The following is a 20,734-nucleotide window of genomic DNA, read 5'->3' on the forward strand; positions in this document are numbered from 1 at the left end:
AAAAAAAAACAAAAAAAAGACAGCTACAGCTGCATCTCTTTTAATTTCTCAGATCTAAACACAAAAAATTTCTTCTAAACGTAAAAATGCCTAACAAATCAAGTTGGTCTGAATAACATTTTCACAGTATTACCTCAGTTATAAAATGTGCCACAATAAAGTAAAGCCTCTTTTATAAACCCCCATACAACTGCATTCATACTTTAATAAAACCAATTAGAATATTTCATCTAAAATGTACTATTCAGTATTAAATTTCTCTAATCATCATATCAATCTAAACGCTGAACATCCAATTCCCAGCAACCCAATGCTGCTAACAATCAGCCTGAATATACAAACATTCATATCCATTAAAAAAATGGGAAAGCTTTCAGGACTTACTGTAAACCTGCCATCTTCTTTAAAAGAAATCTCGGTGACTAATCGTTTCAACAAGGCAGCCCGAGAAGCTTTCAATAATTCCTCTGGTACTCTTCGATTTCCTCCATCAACAGCCCACAGATCTGAATCTGCTCCAGCTACAGATATTGCTCCTAAAAATCAGAATTAAATCATGCAACCTATATTCATTCTTGAAATGTTATTGCTAAAAAAAATTTTTTAAAATTGACTCATGGAGAATTTTGTTTGTTTGCATGGCAGTGAACGACAAATTTTTAAAAAAGTACAAAAATCTGTATGAATAATCCTGGATAGGATGAAGTTTGAATACACTGTTTTGGGCCGTTTTTCCATGGAGCAAATACTAAACATATCTTGAAACATCACTGCTTAATAAATGTTTAGATTGTTCATGGGCAATTTTTTCATTGCTTCTATGGCACTGTGAATGACAAGTTGTACAAAATCGTGTAGTGTCAAAAAAAATTTACACAAAAATATTGTCGGTCACTACTATCTCATAGAGAAAACAGATATAATGATAACTTGCTCAAGATGTCCTGATTCCCACTGGATTCTAGAAAATACAAAACTTATTTTTTGCCATTTTCTCAAAACTTAAGATTTTTCAAAACTAATTTGCTGTTTTCTCAAAACTTACATTTTTCACATTTAAATGCTCATTTCTCCAAAAGACTGAATCAAATTCAATGAAACTTTTTATACAGTGTAGTGTAATTACTTATATACTTTTTTTTATTTTTGCATATTATTTTTTTAAAGTGACATGATTTTTTTTAAACTGCAAAATAAATGAATGCAAAGGTCTAATTTCTAAATTTCCCCACATGAGAATTTTCATTATTAATTGTAGAATAAGTGGTATAAATTTGAAGAAAATCCCTTCAATCAAAAGACAGAAACTCCCCTTCTTAAGTGCCATTTAGAGTATGTCCCACAGGAAAATCCAAGAGCAGCATGGAATCATTCTTACAGTTCTGAGAAACTAAACTACATATAAATGGTGATGGCTAGGCCTGAAGAATTACAAACATACTTTTGCAGGGTACTTGTAGTTAAAATCCCTGCATAATATATACAGTAAAGCAAGAGATTGTAGTTGTGTATACAGAACTGTCATCCTTAAATACCATACAAGAACACCTTACCTACAAATGCTTGGATGTCAGGAGTTTGCCCATAGTTGCACTGAGTCACGGCCATCACTAGTTCGTTAATCATGAGGTCATGAAACCCAAGTCCTTTTAACCAGGAAGCAGTTGGTGAATGCGTCATCTTGAGAAATGTAGGGTCCATCGCACTCAGAAGTGACCCAACATCCTCATAGGCATGGCCTTCCTCTTGAAGTCTATAGATCTTGCCAAAACTTCCAAGCATACTTTCGGTTAACTCTTCAAGACGATACGCATCTAACCCATACCTCCACAACAGCTTCATAATTGTCACAAATGACCAGTCACTGTCTTTGAATACATACTCCTCACCATTGAAGAGTCCCATACGACTTGAACATTCAGCTCTCTTTGCAAGCCCTGAAATAAATACATACAAAACACACATAACACCATCCAAAGACATTTTCTGCGAAATAAAAGATCATTCTTACACTATATGAAAATTGATAAAATACAGTACTATTCTGGCTGAATCTAATAAAGTGGCAGTTTAAAATCAGGCAGTTTTTAATAAGTTTATGTAAGATACAATTAAAAGAATGTTTACACAAATTAAACTAGTTTTGTCATGGAATACATACTTACCAAATTTAGAAGCAAATTTCACCATGTATTCATTCTTAGGATGAATAATACTCCCTCCAACTTCATATTTACGTTCACCTATGGGAATAGTTGCAAGTCTACCCCCTATCGTATCAGCTTCATAAAGGTCTAGTATGGCATCATCTCCAAAGAGTTCACTAAGAAAATAAGAAGCTGAAGTGCCTCCTATACCACCTCCAATGATGGCTGTGAAAATAATTCAAAATTAGTGTAAAATCATTCTCATCTTTTTCCCTAACACACTACATCTGTGTTTGTACAAGCTATACAACCTGTAAGCCTCCCTTGCTACAGTACAGATTCATGCCTTAGATGACTAAACTACAAAATCTTTATTCTCTGTCTGTGGCCATGTTTCTGCTGCCTAAAATATTCCCAAGATTTTTGTACTCATTGTAGTTATCTGCTCTCTACTAATGGGACATTTACAAGCGGTCTAATTATCTATACAATTTTCAGTTATTGCACTCTCAACTTCTGCTTAACAGTCCGATGTCTTTAAGATGACAGAGATACCTCTTGTAAGACCTTCCCATCCATCAAGACAGGATTCTCAACTTACCTGTCTTCCTTATTTGCTCTTTTAATACATTTCATGTGTCAAAAAATCTCTTACTTCATATACTGTATTTTAAAATCATGAGAACCTCCTCTGACACCATTGTTACAATTGGTATGCAGTTCATACCCCCACCTTTCCCACAATAACTTCATAGCCACTAACTTATTTTACTTTTTCTCTGCTCCATTCCAGCCACATACACAGTTTTGTTTACTTTGATTTTCAGTCCTCTCCTCTTCAACTCCCAGGGGTTCATTTTACTGCACACTATTCCAGCTTCTTCCATTACTAAGATAAACAGAATAGGGCTCAGCGCTGACCCATAATGAGCACCAGCATTTACGTCATGATTCTTCTACCGTACCAGCAATTGTATTCACTCTAGATCTAATGTTATGATATAGAAACAACACTGTCTTTGAAATGCCCATTTACTTTATCTAATGCCTTTTCAAGATCCTGCTACATGGTACTTTTTCTGCTGCTGCTCCAGTATAAAAACTACTGCTGTTGATCTCTCTGACACAAGGCCAAACTGACAACTCAATCTTAAGAATTTTTCTCTGCCTTTTCTCCAGCACCTATTCAAACAAAAACTATGAACTCTAAGGCATAATGCTCCTTCTTCGAATTCAGCTTCAACAAACATAAGAAATTTAGCCTCACCATGCTTTCCAATGGAACAAAGCCTGCTAGAAAGTTACACTAAATGGTCTACAAAAGTGGGATGCAATGGAATGTGCAAAATGACAAACTGCAGGACACAGGAAGAAAATGAGGATTTGGCTAAGCGGAATGGGTGAGAATAATGCCTTTAGAAAGTAGGTATCATTAGACAATTCAAGGTATACTGTACCTAGGACAAATATAAAATTTCAGACGAACCACTTTTATTACAATAACTAACCACACACACCAAAAATATACATGTGTGTACTGCCTTGTAAAGTGGAAATGTAGGAGAGAGAGAGAGAGAGAGAGAGAGAGAGAGAGAGAGAGAGAGAGAGAGAGAGAGAGAGAGAGAGAGAGAGAGAGAGAGAGAGAGAGAGAGAGAGCTTACTTCACCACTGGTGTACAATGTTTTTGCCAATTAAATGCATTATATATTACTCACCAATTTTGGGAGGTTCTGTAACTTCTTTGTCAGTATTCTCCAGAAAAGCACATGATCTTCTTACTACAGTTATTAAACCAAAAACAAATAGTCTTGGAATGTTGAGCATCATTACAAATTCTGTAAATATAAGAAAATAAAGGTTAAGAAATCCATATTCCTTATCATCATTTTAAATACAATGGAAAATTAAACAACATATGAATAAGGAATTTAACAATAATAATTTGAAAATAATATTAAAACCAAAGTAACATATTTTACCTATGAATCAAAAGCTTTTGAAATTTCCAGCAAGCTAGAACAACAAATACTTTTTCAGCACAAATTATTAGTTTATGAAAAAATTCTAGTAAGGATATAATAATTTGGATCACCTGAAGAAAAGCGACCCCAACACATGTTGGGGTCGCTTTTCTTCAGGTGGAAAATACGTATTGGGGTTGCTTTTCTTAAGGTGAGGAATTAAAAGGGGTTACAGTAAGGCCGTGGCGGGACGGCGCTTCGCGCCTTATCCGCATATTTAAAGATTCTTGGCAAGCTCGGTATGTTCTGGCAAGAGGTAATGTTGCACTGTGCGCGCTAGCCACAGGGGTTACAATAGGTTTTATTATTTTTGTACTAAAATTGCAAGACAATACGCTTTTAATTAACTATTGATTGTTTGTTTGTCTAAATTTGTGTTTTTAACAAATGTTTAATAAAGTAGTTTTTAATGAATATATATCTATATTTTTTCTCTTCTTTTCTAAAGTCGGTCACCTGAAGATTGGAGACACCAACAAGCAGGGGTCGCTTTTCTTCAGCAGGAAAATATTGGGGTCGATTTTCTTCAGCAGGAAAATATTGGGGTCGATTTTCTTCAAGAGAGGTATTAGGGGTCGCTAATCTTCAGGTGATCCAATAATTCTTTTCTCAGACATTGGAATGTAACACAATTTGAAACATACAACTGACCTATTAAGACGAGGAATTCTCTAAAATCTTACTCAAAGATGAATTTTATTTTATTTAGGAATATATTGGGTGACCAGTTCAGTAAAAGTTTGAGCCCTAAGGTCTGGTAAAAGTAAAACCATCTTCAATGTTACACAAAGTTGACCATTTAAAATTCCATGGCATCATGTGTTTTTGACATATTCACATGTATACAATACAAACATAGAGTGATGGAAAATTTAACTCTATTGGGCTAATATTTCCTTAGAATATCACTGTCTCCATTTTGAAAGATTTACCTCATAAATCCTTTATCCTATCAAGTCATTCCATCTCTTTACGCATAGTTGTACGCTGTTCTCATTAATTCTCTTTTTCTTAAGACTTATTTTGGCTCCCATCTCTCTACATGTATAAGGTATGTAGTAGTATTCTGTTAAGAAAGCTTTGTGAATCTTGTGGTGTTTTGCAGATTAACGTAGCATCACCTGCACATTCTAAGTCTGTCCACTTTTCAGTATTACTCAAATCTAAACCTTTTCTTCCATCTCTGACCACTTTTTCGTTATAAAATCTATGAGAAGGGCAAATAAAAAGGGTAAAATAACATTCCCTTGTAGCAGCCACTATTTACTGAAAATTAATCTGACAATCCACAATACCTTTACATCTATTTCGTTCTTGGATAATTTCAATTAGCTTAACTTGTTTAACTGGAATGCGACAATGACACAAGACCTTCCATTATATTGGCCTTCAGGATCGTCAACACCATCCCATATCCTACAAGAGCTATTGGATGGGGGTTTTTACATCCACACACTGCTGCACAACATGCCTCAACACAAATATTAGACTAGTGAAATTCCTGCTTTTTCTGAATGTCTTCAATGTCTACTGAGGATTGGCACCATATACTGTACTAATCTGAACTTTCAAAGCTCAAGTGTAATGATATTTTTGTAGAGTATTTTGTTACATTTTAACCTCTTCATTACCGAAAGTTTGTTTGGAGGTAGGTGGGTACCACCATTGAAGTCTACTATACCGCACCGGGTGCATAAAGGTGGTACGCATAGTACCACCAAAACTCCTCTTTTCAGATAGGGACTTCCAATCATTCTGTAATTTCGGTTTGAAGAGTTTGGAGCAAAATAAACAGTATGACACGATGCCAGACGTATGATGAACCCAAAAAAATAGTATTATTACTGCTTATAGTAGTGTGTAGGTGACAGATGAACTGCGTCTCAACAAAAAATCACAAAACCAGACAAGCGTAAACATGTAATAACTTCTACCCAAGTAAAAAACCAGTTGTATCATCATTTACTGTATTTATTTATTTATTCACTTATTACATTTTACAAATAAAAGATATGAACACCAGATAAATGAAGGTAGAAATAAAGCCTTATAGTAACTTTATATATAAAAAAACAAACCAGAGAAAAAGCAAAAAAGCGATTTTTTCTGAGGACAAGAAACTTGAAAAATTAGTTTAGATACCCCTAATACCCCTAAAGTTGTTTTCTGTGATGAAACTAATCTTAGAAAACGTAGAAAATGACATCGCCCAATTTTTGAAAGATATACTATAAAATTTGCGATTTCCATATTTATTGGCGGGGCTTTCGCTTTAGTTTTTGCTCTTTTTTTTTTTTTGTTATTACGTGCTTATTTACTGTTCTATTTTGATAATACTTTATGTGCATGTTCCAGGTGCAATATACCAACATTCTGTAAGACCGAATTTCTATTCAAGACCGTAGTTTTCTCACCGACCACCAGTGTCCCTTGTACAAGGGACACTGAGTTTCACATTTTTTTTTCATAAAATCATTTATTTTCCCTGTAGGATGATAAAACTAACAGAGAATATGCGTTATTATAGTGCTAATAATACCTGATAATTTCATTAGCCTGTCTTGATTAGTGTATTTTTGGCAAATATTTTTACGATGGGCACCCCTCCAAACTCGAGTCACTACCGAGAGATTCAGTTCGGCAGCGAACACAATGTTTACATTCTGCTCACCCACCCGGTAAAGAAGGGGTTAATAAATATCAAATTCATTGACAATGTAGTTACCACAGTACTATTGGCTGGTCATGACAAATTGCCTTCTTTTGCTGGCATATGTTGCAAATTATTCTTGAGAATTCTTCACATCATATTCAGTTCTAATGTGCTACCCTCTGTCCATCTTTTTCATATGATAACAACTGCCATTAACCAATTAAAAAATGGTTTTCCTGTCTCAACTTATGATCTATAATTCCTTTATTGTTTTGTTTGGCTGATATGCACATTTTTCAAAAACTCAATTGGATTTTTTCAAGGAATCAATCAAAAACTTTATATAAATGAACATGTAGAACAGTGGTTCCCAAACTATCTTACCTGACGCCCCTTTTTTGCTTCCAGTGGACCTGCACGCCCCCACTACCTCTTTTGTTCATATGAAATGATTCTTGCATTTATTTTTTAGCATTGTTCAGGAAAACAGATTTCTGTTTGTATTAAAGTTTAATAATGAAAGCCCCTCAAACAAATAATAGTACATTCCACATTCCAGAGACATTTTTCTAAGTAACTATTTGTTTGTTCTTTGAATGATTTTATTATTCTAATTAAACAAATATTTTTTAGCAGATAACTTCATGCACCCCTTATATCCTCCTCACGAGCCCCTTAGTTTGGGAACCACTGGTGTTGAGGAATAACGTTGCTTTATCAAAATTGTTAATGAATTACTGTTTGCAAGCACAGTGAAGTAACCAAAGAGCCTGAAAAAATTCCATATAAAAAAAAATATAATTGGTGCTGTAAGGATTCTGACAACAGCAATTAATTAGGTAGTAATTGTACATGAAACACAATAATTTTCTACAATTTAGAAGTGGTGGTTTGGGAGGGGCTTTCCTCAGGTAGTACATGATGTTCTAAGTAAGATTACTTTAGGCAATGAAGCTTTCCTAGACAATATTTCACTCTACAATTTATGGTGCCCCTACCAGGTTAGGTCAGGCTAGGCTAAGGTAGGCAAGAGAAATTGGGTTATTTTACTAGTTTTGTTTTACCGTACCAACAAATTGTAGTTCCAAACTGTGATACAAATCCCTATATGTATAGTTAAATCTGGGGTGGAAGTTATGGGTTAACCAAGATCTGGGGTGGAAGTTATGGGTTAATCAGGATCTGGGGTGGAAGTTATGGGTTAACCAAGACTGGGGTGGAAGTTAGGGTTAACCAAAGATCGGGTGGAGGGGTATATGGGTTAATGGGGGTTGGGGTAATCAGGTCGGGGGTGGAAGTTATGGGTTAACCAAGCATTTGCAGCAGAAATGAGGGTCAAATTGTTCAAAGTGACATTTACCATTTTTTTTTTTTTTTTTTTTTTTTTTTTTTTTTTTTTTGATAACTAGGGTGTTCTTGAGGAACAATGTTACTACGTATAGGTTTAATGTACACCTAGGCTATCACAGAAATTACAATGTCCATACTTTAATTTTTTTGTTTTTCCTGTTTGTTGCTGTTAAAAATTACAAACATCAATCATAAGTTTATTCACTAGGCTAGGTAGCTTCTGTGGTGTTTTCATAAATTTGACTGATAAGGCTGATGCAATTTTACCTGTGTTCTCTAAAAAAAAAAAAAAAAAAAAAAAAAAAAAAACAAAAAAAAAAAAAAAAAAAAAAAAAACTGCTAAATACAGGTTAGGCCCAGGAGTTAGGGAATCACTACGACAGGTTTCCAACAATGAAAATTATTAAAACACACCAAAAGCCCTGACTTGGCTGGTTGGGGAGGTGTGTATTAACTTTGTAAACCCCCAACCTTTCCTCCCCCCGCCCCAAAAGCCCCAAAATAAGTCGTGAACTCCCCCAAACCCCATGTGATTGATAAGATTTTAGGGTTAAAAGTACCAAACTTATATTCATAAATTGCTGTATCCTTCTCTAACAGACTTGCCGTAACGATTTAGGAGAGATAGGTAGGTTAGGTCGGTATCGCTTACCATATAGCTTCACCAACCATTAGTATAGGTAATATAGCCCACCTAGGTATAGCTAGTAGAGGTAGTAGTATCCTGTATTTTAGGTACTAGGGGGAACATCAGTACAGGCCAACCCTCATCACGGTAGACGGTCTTATTCACTCGATATTTAATTGGTGAAACATGAATACAATTGCAACTCTAAGCATACCATTTAAAAGACTGAAGTTTCGTCAACATATCTGATATATGAAAGCCCCATACGAAACTAAAATAAGCATGTGAGCTCTTCGTAAAATATGTTTTCAAGGCAGTTTGATCCAATATGGCGGCTACGTTTTTCATGGACGGTTCTCATCAGTGACGGACACCATCTTTCCCAGGCCTTCCCAGCACTCATTGAACAATGTTAGCGTATGTATGTAAACGTTTATTGATCTAACTCAAGATTGCAGTTGTAATCAGCACAATAAACAACATTTTGTTGCCTATATAGAAAGTATGAAACTTGTTATTCCCGGGGTTATGGTTGGAACTGAATTCATTCTTACCTTGTAATCGGCGGTTTTTATCCTTACTGCCATCACAACTGAAACTCCACAGTGCTTATTTGATTGTTATTATACACATTTTGGTCTCAGTTCACTCCACATTGCACTTTAAACCCGTTGCTGTTCCTGGTTTCTAAGCGCGCGCGCCATAAACACAATTACAAATAGCAGACGACGACAGACGACGACAGACGACGAAACTGCAAAGTTTTATTCCCTAAACTGTTTACTTTACTCGTTATTAGTTTAAATTTACATTGTTATTTAAAAATTTTGATTTAATTCATGTATATTATCCCTTTTTTGCAACCAAATTACCCCGAAAAAATTACAGATATTTTCTAACGTAGATAAAATCAAATGTTTCTAACGTTTTCGTACATCTGGCTGCCGAAAACCATAGAGGAACGAATACGGAAAAGTGCATAGAGGAACGACTACGTTTTTTTTTTTTTTTTTTGCTTTTTTGTTTTTGCTAGCACTTTTCATTGATTTCAGTCTTTATTAGTATTTTGAATTTCTTAAATAATCGTATGCCAGAAATAAATGTAACCTTTAATGTTTGCATGCTTTAATGTTTGCATGCTAAGAATGGCAAAATCATCGTTGCCACATTAGTGGAGGCTTCACACATACGCCGTTCCATTATCCTGTTAAGCGTCCGCCCTGATGAGCTCGCTGCTAACGTACCGTCACGCTTTTTTTGTAATCAGCGATCATAGCACTGATGATAGTTTTTCAAAGTTAATATTGAATTATGCTTGTTATTCATACTGTAATTAACTGTAGGAAATTCTCTCTCTCTCTCTCTCTCTCTCTCTCTCTCTCTCTCTCTCTCTCTCTCTCTCTCTCTCTCGGAGTCCAGTCACTCGGCAAAGAAAGTCATCTTCACTCCCGCAATTGGAAGAAAAGTTTTGTTGATCATCACTGGAGGATTCAGAAACTAGAGCTCTCAATCATCAAATAGGTTATCAATATCACACTCCATCATCTAGTATTTGATTGATCTCAACTAAAGAAATATGCCTCCTCTTTGGGACATTCATTGTGAAAGACGCGAAATCCAATTTGTCTCGATAAACGCCCGAAGCGTATTGAAAGAAAACCAAACAGGGACAGGCAGTTTTCTAGCATAAGCGGACCACCAGGAAAGAGTTGCCAGGCTGGAAATAAGTTTCCCATGTGCTGAGATGTTACCAAATGATGTTCCTACACTTTCTATACGAGTAAACGTATTATTACGGGCTGACGGCTTGACAAGCACAGTTAAAGTCTTGAACGTAATATCCCGTTGAAGGCGCTACCGAGTAGATCGCGGTAAACGTATTATTACGTGGGGTGACGCTTAACAGGTTATTAAACTGTTTCCATGAATTCTAGTTGTCATAGTAATGGCAATAATGATAAAATTGCTTTAATATTTATGTATATACTTCCAATACATAGCCTAATTTCACCAATTTCAACGTTTTGTGTGTAGTCTTATACCCAGTTTGGAGGGTCAACACATACCGAATGGCAAGAGAGAGAGAGAGAGAGAGAGAGAGAGAGAGAGAGAGAGAGAGAGAGAGAGAGAGAGAGAGATGAAGGAGGAGGAAGGACAAAATGAAGGGAAGGAAAAGGGAGGCGGTGGCGGGGGGGGGGTGAGAGGGTAGGTGGAGCTTTATACGCGTGTTCGTATCCATTTTCTGCATAATGGAGTTTTTGTCTCTTGGTACAAGGACAAGTGTCGTTATTCTTTACGATTAGTGATTCACGATACCCTTATAAATTACGGCACTGGGTGAAATGCACTATAGCAAAATCTCGTTCTGTTAAGAGTGTTCGTTACAGAAATAGGTATTGCCCAAAAACGTGCTTGCACTGTCTCTGAAAACCCATAGTAGACATGCTGCTTAGTTGTCAATCAAGTTTTTATAACCAAGTATTTTTTACAAGCTAGCTATTGAATAAATTTGTATTTTTCTCAGTCAAAACATATGCCCCTCAATGCTAACTTTCCTCTTTTAACGACTTTCTGGTCATTGCAAATTCGGCCCCACATAATTCTTATGGTGCGAAAACAGACAAGAGCCCATGGACCGAAAACGATTGCGTCACACTACGGCGATAATCCAGCAGTAAAACATCTCATATATCCAAAAAGTAAATAATAAAAGAATATATATTGCGCATTACGATTATAACAATTACATGTATAGCTGATAACAATCTGCATGAATAACTGGTAAACTGTTCTGCAATGACAGTTGAGTATAGCAAGTTATTTACAATAGGTACGAAAGTCAAGATGTCGTGACGTCATAATACAGAACTTGAAAGAACGTTCTAATTCAGAAAAATAATTACTTAAATTTGAGTCAGAGTCGAGTTACTTTTTCAATAAACGAATATTTTCAAACAATTAATCATCATAAATATGTAAAATATTGATGTTTTACTACTTATTTAAAAAATTAGCCAAGAGCACGCTTCTCGTCATCTTCTACCCCAACAGTGTTTACGCCTGGCTTGTTGTTGATGAGAAATCGTGTTTCGATTGTGTGCTAAAAGTGCTCCAGCGTGTGGGGTACAAGTGGTGTGCGGATTTATCACAGGAAATGGTTAGTTTATTGACACAAGCTACTCCGTAAACATCGAGATGGCGTCAATCTTCTAAATACCTCGAGTTGTAAGTAAAAATGTTGAACGCGTTTTTGGTGAGATTTCCACTGCCGTGGGCGCCATTTCAGTACCCTCTGTTTAAATCTGTTTAAATCTTAAAATTGGCCTTAATTTCTAACTTTGCGGGGAAAATACTTTACTTCGAAAGGAGAGTAGAGGTCTTTAGCTCCGTTTCACCAACAACAAGTCGCGACTGATGCCCATCTCGGGTGTCAGGACGCGTTATAATGTACTTTTTCGGAGGGTGGCTTGCACTGATGGTAGCTGGCCTGCGTGGCCTGCTTTGATGTTTTACCCTATAAGTCCCACGACAACCTAGAAATGAGCCTTTGTGGTCTAATTAAACTAATCATATGGATAACCATCTACTATCTTCGGCTGTACGTCAAGATTAGGCTACTAGGTAGGTAGTAATACATAACCCTACGATAAGCCTTGACCCTTTATTACCACCTAGCTATAAATTGTCAGCTGAGTATTCTGATCTTGTGTATTCGACAGAATTCACTCTTCTCTCCTAACTTATTAAAATAAAATATCAGTATTTATACTCACGACGACTAAAATTGTAAAGCAAACGGTAAGGGATGTTCTCATCTACGAGACACTGATTGACCGGGTCTGGGAATCCTTTTCGTGCAGCTGCATTCCTCCTTTGTTTACATCAATCAGCTGATCATCGAACGACAACCTATTGAACGACATTTTGCATGTTTCACAACATAAACTACACCTGTCCAACCTGTTATTTATTTTTTCTTTAGCAGAATATCAGGTTAGTCATCAGTTACGAGCTGCTGAAAAGCAAGAGCCCGTGCCTGAACAAGACTGGCTAAATCTAACTAACCAACGAACGACCGTTTAAGAAAAAAAAAGTTCAGTATATCATAGTTTAACCAGACAACTGAACTGATTAATAGCTCTCCTAGAGCTGGCCCGAAGGATTTGATATTCTTTACGTGGCTAGGAAGTTGGAACCAACTGGTTACTTGGCAACGGGACCTACAGCTGTGGGATCCGAACCGCATTATATCGATAAATGAATTTCTAATCACCAGAAATAAATTCCTCTGTTTCCGCATTCTAAGTGTCGTTATGTCATCGGAACAAATTAGTTTTCTCGTCCTCGCCGAATATTTCCTTCGGTTCTGTAAATTAATCGACATAAGAATATTTTTGAAAACCCATATCTGCGTGTAAGGAGAACGCCTTATCGCAATTTTCTCTGTATATAATTCAACAATCGCGTTGTTCTTACTTCCCTCCTCGAGAGCGTTCAGCGAGCTTTCCGCCAATGTATATATCTTGTAAGATCATATTTTATGTACTTTTATATTCTATGTTATATGTCTCGCAAGAAACACAAATCGGGTCTCGCCGACCCTACTTTTACTCTCTCGCGGGTCGGATACCACATTTCCGCCCGCATGCTGTATATTTGAATTTCCCTTACCTGTATCCCTTACCCTACGGGCTGCTCTATGAGCAAGAGCCCGTGCTGGCATAAAGCCAGCTTAATCCTAAACAACAACAAGTATCCCTTACCTGTAATAAAGTCCTACGGGCTGCTCTATGAGCAAGAGCCCGTGCTGGCATAAAGCCAGCTTAATCCTAAACAACAAAACAACAATAAAGTCAGTACACTTCTACCTGCCTCTTTGTCCACCCCTCACAACTGGTGATCTCCCGGTGTTTGGATACGGTGACCCAAGCGTTTTGGCTCCAGCCATTAAGGGATTCTAACTACCGCCGCTCACCTTCAGAGATCTTTAGCGGACTCACACGGCGCCTCAGTTTAGATCTCTGAAAGCTCCTACTGTGGAAAATACCAACGCCTCTAACGGACTAAATACGGCATACCTTCCCAAGGTGTGTTCAGGCATTCCTCAAACGGTTTGGCCCGCCATTTACGACCCTGTCAACCGTTTTGTGAGAAAGGACAATGGACACAGACAGTTCCGCGCGAGAGACCCAGGCCTCCCCTGCCTCAACGACGGTCTCGCAAACAGCTGCCGCTCAAGCTGTCATTGGCCCCCTTCACAACAACGAACCCAACCGCCTGGTTCATGCGAGCTGAAGGGCAATTCCGGGTCGCGGGACTCACAGACAAGGTATTGCAGGCTGACCTAGTCACAGCAGCCCTCCAGACAGAGGTATTCAACCGAATAACTCCCTGGCTGACCGGTCGAGCATCGACCGAACCTGTCACGTTCAATGAATTAAAAACAAGACTCATGACAGCCTACCCCACGCCCATCACTGAGAAAGCTGCCCGCGCCCTCGACCTAGTTACAAACCCGATGCGAGGCGCCGACCCACAGGATGCCTGGGACACGGTGATGGGCCTCGTCCGCTTGCCCGAAGTAGGTCCCGATGGGAAGAAGAAGGAAATCTGCCTGAGCCGCGAAATATTCCTGCGGCAACTCGAGCCAGACGTCCGAGGACAGCTAACAACGGACGCATACACCCTCCACGACGACGAACTATTGGAGAAAGCTAAAAAGCTGACACTGTCGAGCAAGACAACAGAGGCACCTGGCAGCCATCGCTGAGTTTGGCTGCACCATCCATTACGTTCCCGGCGAGAAGAACCCCATGGCGGACGCCCTCTCGAGGATAGAGATCAACGCTGTGCACCTCGGGATCGATTACAAAGACCTCGCCCGAGAACAGGCCGCCGACCCGGAGACTGCCGCATATCGCACAGCTATCACCGCCCTCAAGTGGGAGGACGTGCCCTTCGGACCCGCGGGCACGACGCTCCTTGCGACATCAGCACGGGTCGCCAGCGCCCGCTGATTCCAGCTTCCCGAAGGAGAGCCATATTCGACGTCATACATGGACTCTCGCATCCTTCGGGCCGGAAGACGATGCCCCTCCTGACGGAGAAGTTCATCTGGCACGGAATTCGGAAGGACTCCCTCGAGTGGGCCAGGACCTGCGTTCCTTGCCAAACAAGTAAAGTGAGTCGGCACACAGAATCAGGCGTGGGGGAATTCCCGCAGCCGAAACGAAGATTCAGCCACATTCACGTAGACGTCGTGGGTCCCCTGCCCCCGTCGGAAGGCGCCAGATACCTCCTGACGATAATCGATCGCTCCACCAGATGGCCTGAGGCGACGCAGATGTCGGAGGCAACCACCAAAGCATGCACCGAAGCCCTTCTCGCCAGCTGGATCAGTCGATTCGGAGTGCCAGATGAGATCACAACGGACCGCAGACCCGTTTTCCTGTCGGAGTTGTGGACCGCCCTGGCCCGCCTGATGGGGACATCACTACACGCCACCACCGCCTACAACCCAGCGGCTAATGGCATGGTGGAGAGGGTCCACCGATCGCTCAAGGCTTCCCTAATGGCACGCTGCACCGGCGAGGATTGGAAGAGCCAACTACCGTGGATCCTCCTCGGCCTCAGGACCACCCCTCAGGCGAACGGCGAAGCATCACCTGCGGAGAAGGTATATGGGGAACCATTGACAGTCCCAGGCGAGTTCTTCCCAACCAATACTGACGACGTCGACGTCTCCATCACCAGACTTCGGGAATCCGCCAGAAAATTCATGCCCTGCATCAAGACCTTCTCTGACAGAACCAAACACTTCCTCCCGAAGGCCCTATCGTCCTACAAACACGTCTTCATCAGGGACGACGCCTGCCGCCCACCACTAACGAGACCCTACCGAGGCCCTTCCGCGTCCTCCGACGCACCGACAAGGCGTACTTCATATCCATAAATGGTCATGAGGACTGGGTCATGATCAACGACTGAAACTAGCTTTCCTTATGGACGAAGAGTACGTTGGCGCGGATTCCATAGGGCGCCTCACTCTTCCTTGGAAAGAAGCGGCTCCATTGATCACCAAACCACCCAGTCGTAGCCGCGGCCGCCCTCGGAAGACGGTCGAACCCCACGAGGGTCACCTCAGGGGAGGCATCCCGTCCCCTAAAATCCCCGAGGACTCCGAGGCCGAGGATCTACCACAGCAGCTGGTCTCGAGCACCCGAGGCCGCCTCCGCTGGCCCGCTCGCTTCCGCGCGTAATGATCAGAAGTACTAAGAAATCATCCAACAATTACGCCCTAATTATTGTCTTAGGGGGGGAGTATTTGTAAGGACAACACCTTATCGCAATTTTCTCTGTATATAATTCAACAATCGCGTTGTTCTTACTTCCCTCCTCGAGAGCATTCAGCGGGCTTTCCGCCAATGTATATATCTTGTAAGATCATATTTTATGTACTTCTATATTCTGTTATATGTCTCACAAGAAACACAAATCGGGTCTCGCCGACCCACTTTTACTCTCGCGGGTCGGATACCACATTTCCGCCCGCATGCTGTATATTTGAATTTCCCTTACCTGTAATAAAGTCAGTACACTTCTACCTGCCTCTTTGTCCACACCTCACATCGTGTATATTTGGAGCCAAGATTAAAAAATAACAATAATTCGGTAAAATATATTACTAGTACTTAGTAGTTATCATTGCTTGGAAATGTCCAAACTTTATTGGTAGAAAAAAAATTCTAGTATCTCTCACATCTCGATATGGTATATCATTTGACCAAGTCATAAAACATGGTTGTTGCAGTGTTATAGAAGGCACAATTAACTCTATAATGTTACATCTGTGACGGTATTAGATAAGATTTCACTTTTACAGAGGAAGAATAATTCATTTATTCATTTTCTCTTTTGGATTCCAGGCTTTCAGTGAAAAGTATAAAAAAAAACACTTGGATCGATAACCATCGATACTGAACGAGTTCTTGTAACATCTGTGGGAAAGACTGGTGCCCACGATATAGAAACCAAGTTCTAGAAAACAACAAGTAGTACCACGCGCAGGTCCGGTGTATTTTTATGAAACCGACCATAATCTGTGACGTCACACAACCCAATTCAAGGTACAATTTACTGATATTGTGAGGACACAGATTGACAGGTATCTGGGTACCGATACTTTATTGCTTGATGATTTTTTATTATGCCAGCACGGGCTCTTGCTCATGGAGCAGCCCGTAGCCAACGCTTTATTGGCCGATCGCTGGGTACTATACAATGACAGGTGCAGACGGACATGTAGTACAGTTGCCTCAAAGTATTCCTTTACCCCGCCCCTTTCTGTTTCATGATAATGGTTTGGTAACACAGCAATGAAGCCTGTTTGTCTTGTAACGACGGATGTGAATGGTCCAGGTATTGGATGCCAATGCTTATATTTTCTTATCACTACTGTAGACAATATGTTAATGATATACGAATAATAGTTCACATTACAAGTGAAATGAGTTGTTGTTAAACAAATAGAAAAATAGTATAGTAACAAAGTAATAAAAATAGCAATGGTGAAAATCATATTCATTCCAATTTAATCATAATCGGCAACCTTCGTTCCATTCAGGCGTGGCTGTTGTTGCCTCAGGCGTTTGCTGGAATCCTACTTTCGTTCATGGTAGATCATTATTAGGTGTCAGTTTCAGAACATAATTATTTGAATGGAAATACGCTTTGGATTTACACAATCCATCTCTTTATAAAGTATTAAGATTATAAACCGCAAATACCAAGACCTATAGATATAATTTCATAAAGGCAATCGTGATAGCCATTGACAGGCTATGAGACGGAAGGCTTTGGCGGAAGATTAACAGACAACCAGATGTATAAAGGAACCAATATATTTGGTGTAGCACTCATATTTATTTGTTATTCGAGCCACGTCTCACCAGAGTAGTCTACCGTATAGGTGGAAATTTCTCGACCTCGTCCGGGGAATAACATCATTCAACCACCTTGATGGTCTTTATATCAGAGGCAGATATGGTTGTACACCGATAAATTCAGTGCTTAGATATGATGAGCGAGAGACTAAACTGTGGTAGGGTTTATTTTCTGTCAATTTCATTTGTATTGTTTGACAATAACAACAGAGACTCAATTAAAGTTGTTTAACTTGAAGAAAGAGGCAGTGCTATTAGTACCTAAGTGATGTCGTGACCACTGTTATTCCAATAAGTCATTCTCTTTGATAGTGGTTTAGTGACTGGAATTTATCGGTGTGCAACCATATCTACCACTGATATAAAGACCATCAAGGTGGTTAAGGGGTGTTGTTACTCGGATGACTCGAGAAATTTCCATCTACGGTAGGCTACTCTGGTGAGACGTGGCTCGAATAACAAATAATATGAGTGCTACATCAGATATACTTGCTCCTTTTATACATCTGGTTGTCTGCTAATTTTCCCCAAAGCCTTCCATATCGTAACCTGTCAATGGCTATCACGATTGCCTTTATGAAATTATATTTATAGGTCTTGGTATTTGCAGTTTATAATCTCATTATTTTATCAATAGATGGACTGTGTAAATCCAAAGCGTGTTTCCATTCAAATAATTATGTTCTGAAATTGACACCTAATAATGATCTACCATGAACGAAAGTTCGATTCCAGCATACACCTGAGGCAGCAGCAGCCACACCTGACTGGAACAAAGGGTGACGATTATGATTAATCAGGACTTGATAAGATTTTCACCATTGATATTTTTATCACTCTGTTGCTACACTATTTTTTTTACTTATTTAATAACTCATTTCACTTGTAATGTGAACTATTATTTGTATATCATTAAAATATTGTATACAGTAGTGATTAGAAAATGTGAGCATTGGCATCCAATAGCTTGACCATTCACGTCTGTCGTTATAAGACAAATAGGCTTCATTGCAGTGTTACCAGACCATTTTCGTGAAACATAAATGATAAAGGAATATAGATAACTACTTACTGGAGAGCAGCACTGAAGTCTCCAGAAAAATGGTTAACTACTTACTGGAGAGTAGCATTGAAGTCTCCATGAATATAGATAACTACTTACTGGAGAGAAGCATTGAAGTCTCTAGAAATATAGATAACTACTTACTGAAGAGAAGCATTGAAGTCTCCATGAATATAGATAACTACTTACTGGAGAGCACCACTGAAGTCTCTAGAAAAATGGATAACTACTTATTGGAGAGTAGCATTGAAGTCTCCATAAATATAGATAACTACTTACTGGAGAGCACCACTGAAGTCTCTAAAAAAATTGATAACTACTTACTGGAGAGAAGCATTGACGTCTCCATGAATATAGATAACTACTTACTGGAGAGAGGCATTGAAGTCTCCATGAATACAGATAACTACTTACTGGAGAGTAGCATTGCAGTCTCCATGAATATAGGTAACTATTTACTGGAGAACAGCATTGAAGACTCCATGAACATAGATAACTACTTACTTGAGAGTAGCATTGAAGTCTCCATTAATGTAGATAACTATTTACTGGATAACTATTTACCTTGTCTGACAGACCTGCAACACCTCTTCTGTGGGGTGTTCCACACTCTTATCAATCAAAATCAGTGAGTCCCCCTTTGCAACTTTTGCTCCAGATTATATGTCATTTTCTGTTCATTATGAACAAGCACACCAATTGGCACACAAGAGGCATGCACGCTACATATATGAAACTCGTGATCTTTGAAGTGCGTCACTGACCCCAATTGTGCGCCAGTAAGCTTTCCTGTTTGTTTTTTCGTTTCAGCATCTTTGAGGAATCCAGCGTTTTGCATCTGTCTCTAACCGCAGGAGCTAAGGTTATCAACCCGACTATTCAATATTATAGACTGTTGCTGGTGCCTTTAAAATATAGATAACTATTTACTGGAGAGTAGCATTGAAGTCTCCATGAATATCGACAACTATTTACTGGAGAGTAGCAGTGAAGTCTCCAGGTGACTTCAATGCTACTCTCCAGTAAGTAGTTATCCATTTTTCTGGAGACTTCAATGCTTCTCTATATACATCTTCGGGAGTGACCCCTTCACAAGGTAAATGGCATATGTGTGTGTGTGTGTGTGTGTGTTCATACAACTAACTCATATAGAATTATGGTAAACATATGGGTTACATACCATATGCCAAGAAGAGCATGTGCTTTGAATCTCACAATTTTAATAAATTAAAATGGCTCTCAACACTTTTAAATGAGACTGAACACTCTTGAAGATAAACAGGCTTTTAAAAAAAATTTTTAACGAATTTCTCTGAAATAAAATCAACTCTGCGACCCGCATAGAAACCACGTAACCCCCATCGTTCAGCAGATGAAATTGCTATCTAATTAAGTTACAACCAAATGGAATGCCACCGAGAAGCTATAGAATAGTTGACGATAAGCGACCGAATTGCACATAAGAAAAATGAAGAAAAGCTAGGTTTGTGTGTGGCTTTTATATTCGTCATCAGATCTTTATAAACTCTGACATTTTCTGCTTCCTTGTAGGTATTTTAATGAGTACAAGTCAACAGATTATATGATGCAAATGGCTCGGACGATACCCTGACCTTTCTGGACTACAAGAGAACAAACACATACCTCGAAAGGCTACCGAGGGGCAGATCGCAAATGGCATCGTGCATTGCATTGTCTCTCTTCTTTTTCTTTCGCATTTCTTAAAGTCTAAAGTGTATGGAAAATAAAATATACACATATTCGCTTGACAAAGAATACTTTACAATGAGTTATTTTTCACGGAGCTCGGAATATTCGCCGTTTTAAATCTATATATAGTGCGAAAATGCTTCTAAAAACTAACGTGCGTAGATGCTATCGTCTGCCTTCTCATGTTTCACAATTTGTCCTTCCGTGTTGAAGTGTGGAG

The 20,734-nt window shown here is 39.1% G+C and overlaps 1 protein-coding gene across 2 annotated transcripts in view; it reads right to left on the reverse strand.

Moving 5' to 3' along the window:
* Positions 1-20,734, reverse strand: part of LOC135223504 (prenylcysteine oxidase 1-like) — a 46,831-nt gene that overhangs the window by 6,154 nt on the left and 19,943 nt on the right. Inside the window, exons 1-5 of one of the 2 annotated variants that reach the window (XM_064261947.1) lie at positions 12,573-12,844; positions 3,863-3,982; positions 2,166-2,372; positions 1,554-1,937; positions 385-536 (exon numbers count right to left, since the gene is read on the reverse strand). In XM_064261947.1, coding sequence (XP_064118017.1) covers positions 385-536; positions 1,554-1,937; positions 2,166-2,372; positions 3,863-3,974 — 855 coding nt within the window. In that variant the 5' untranslated portion in view covers positions 3,975-3,982; positions 12,573-12,844. Of the gene's footprint in view, positions 1-384; positions 537-1,553; positions 1,938-2,165; positions 2,373-3,862; positions 3,983-12,572; positions 12,845-20,734 lie in introns of those variants that run through there. The other variant, XM_064261948.1, reaches the window with a different exon arrangement.

Source organism: Macrobrachium nipponense, chromosome 10, assembly GCF_015104395.2.
Source record: "Macrobrachium nipponense isolate FS-2020 chromosome 10, ASM1510439v2, whole genome shotgun sequence".
NCBI lineage: Eukaryota > Metazoa > Arthropoda > Malacostraca > Decapoda > Palaemonidae > Macrobrachium > Macrobrachium nipponense.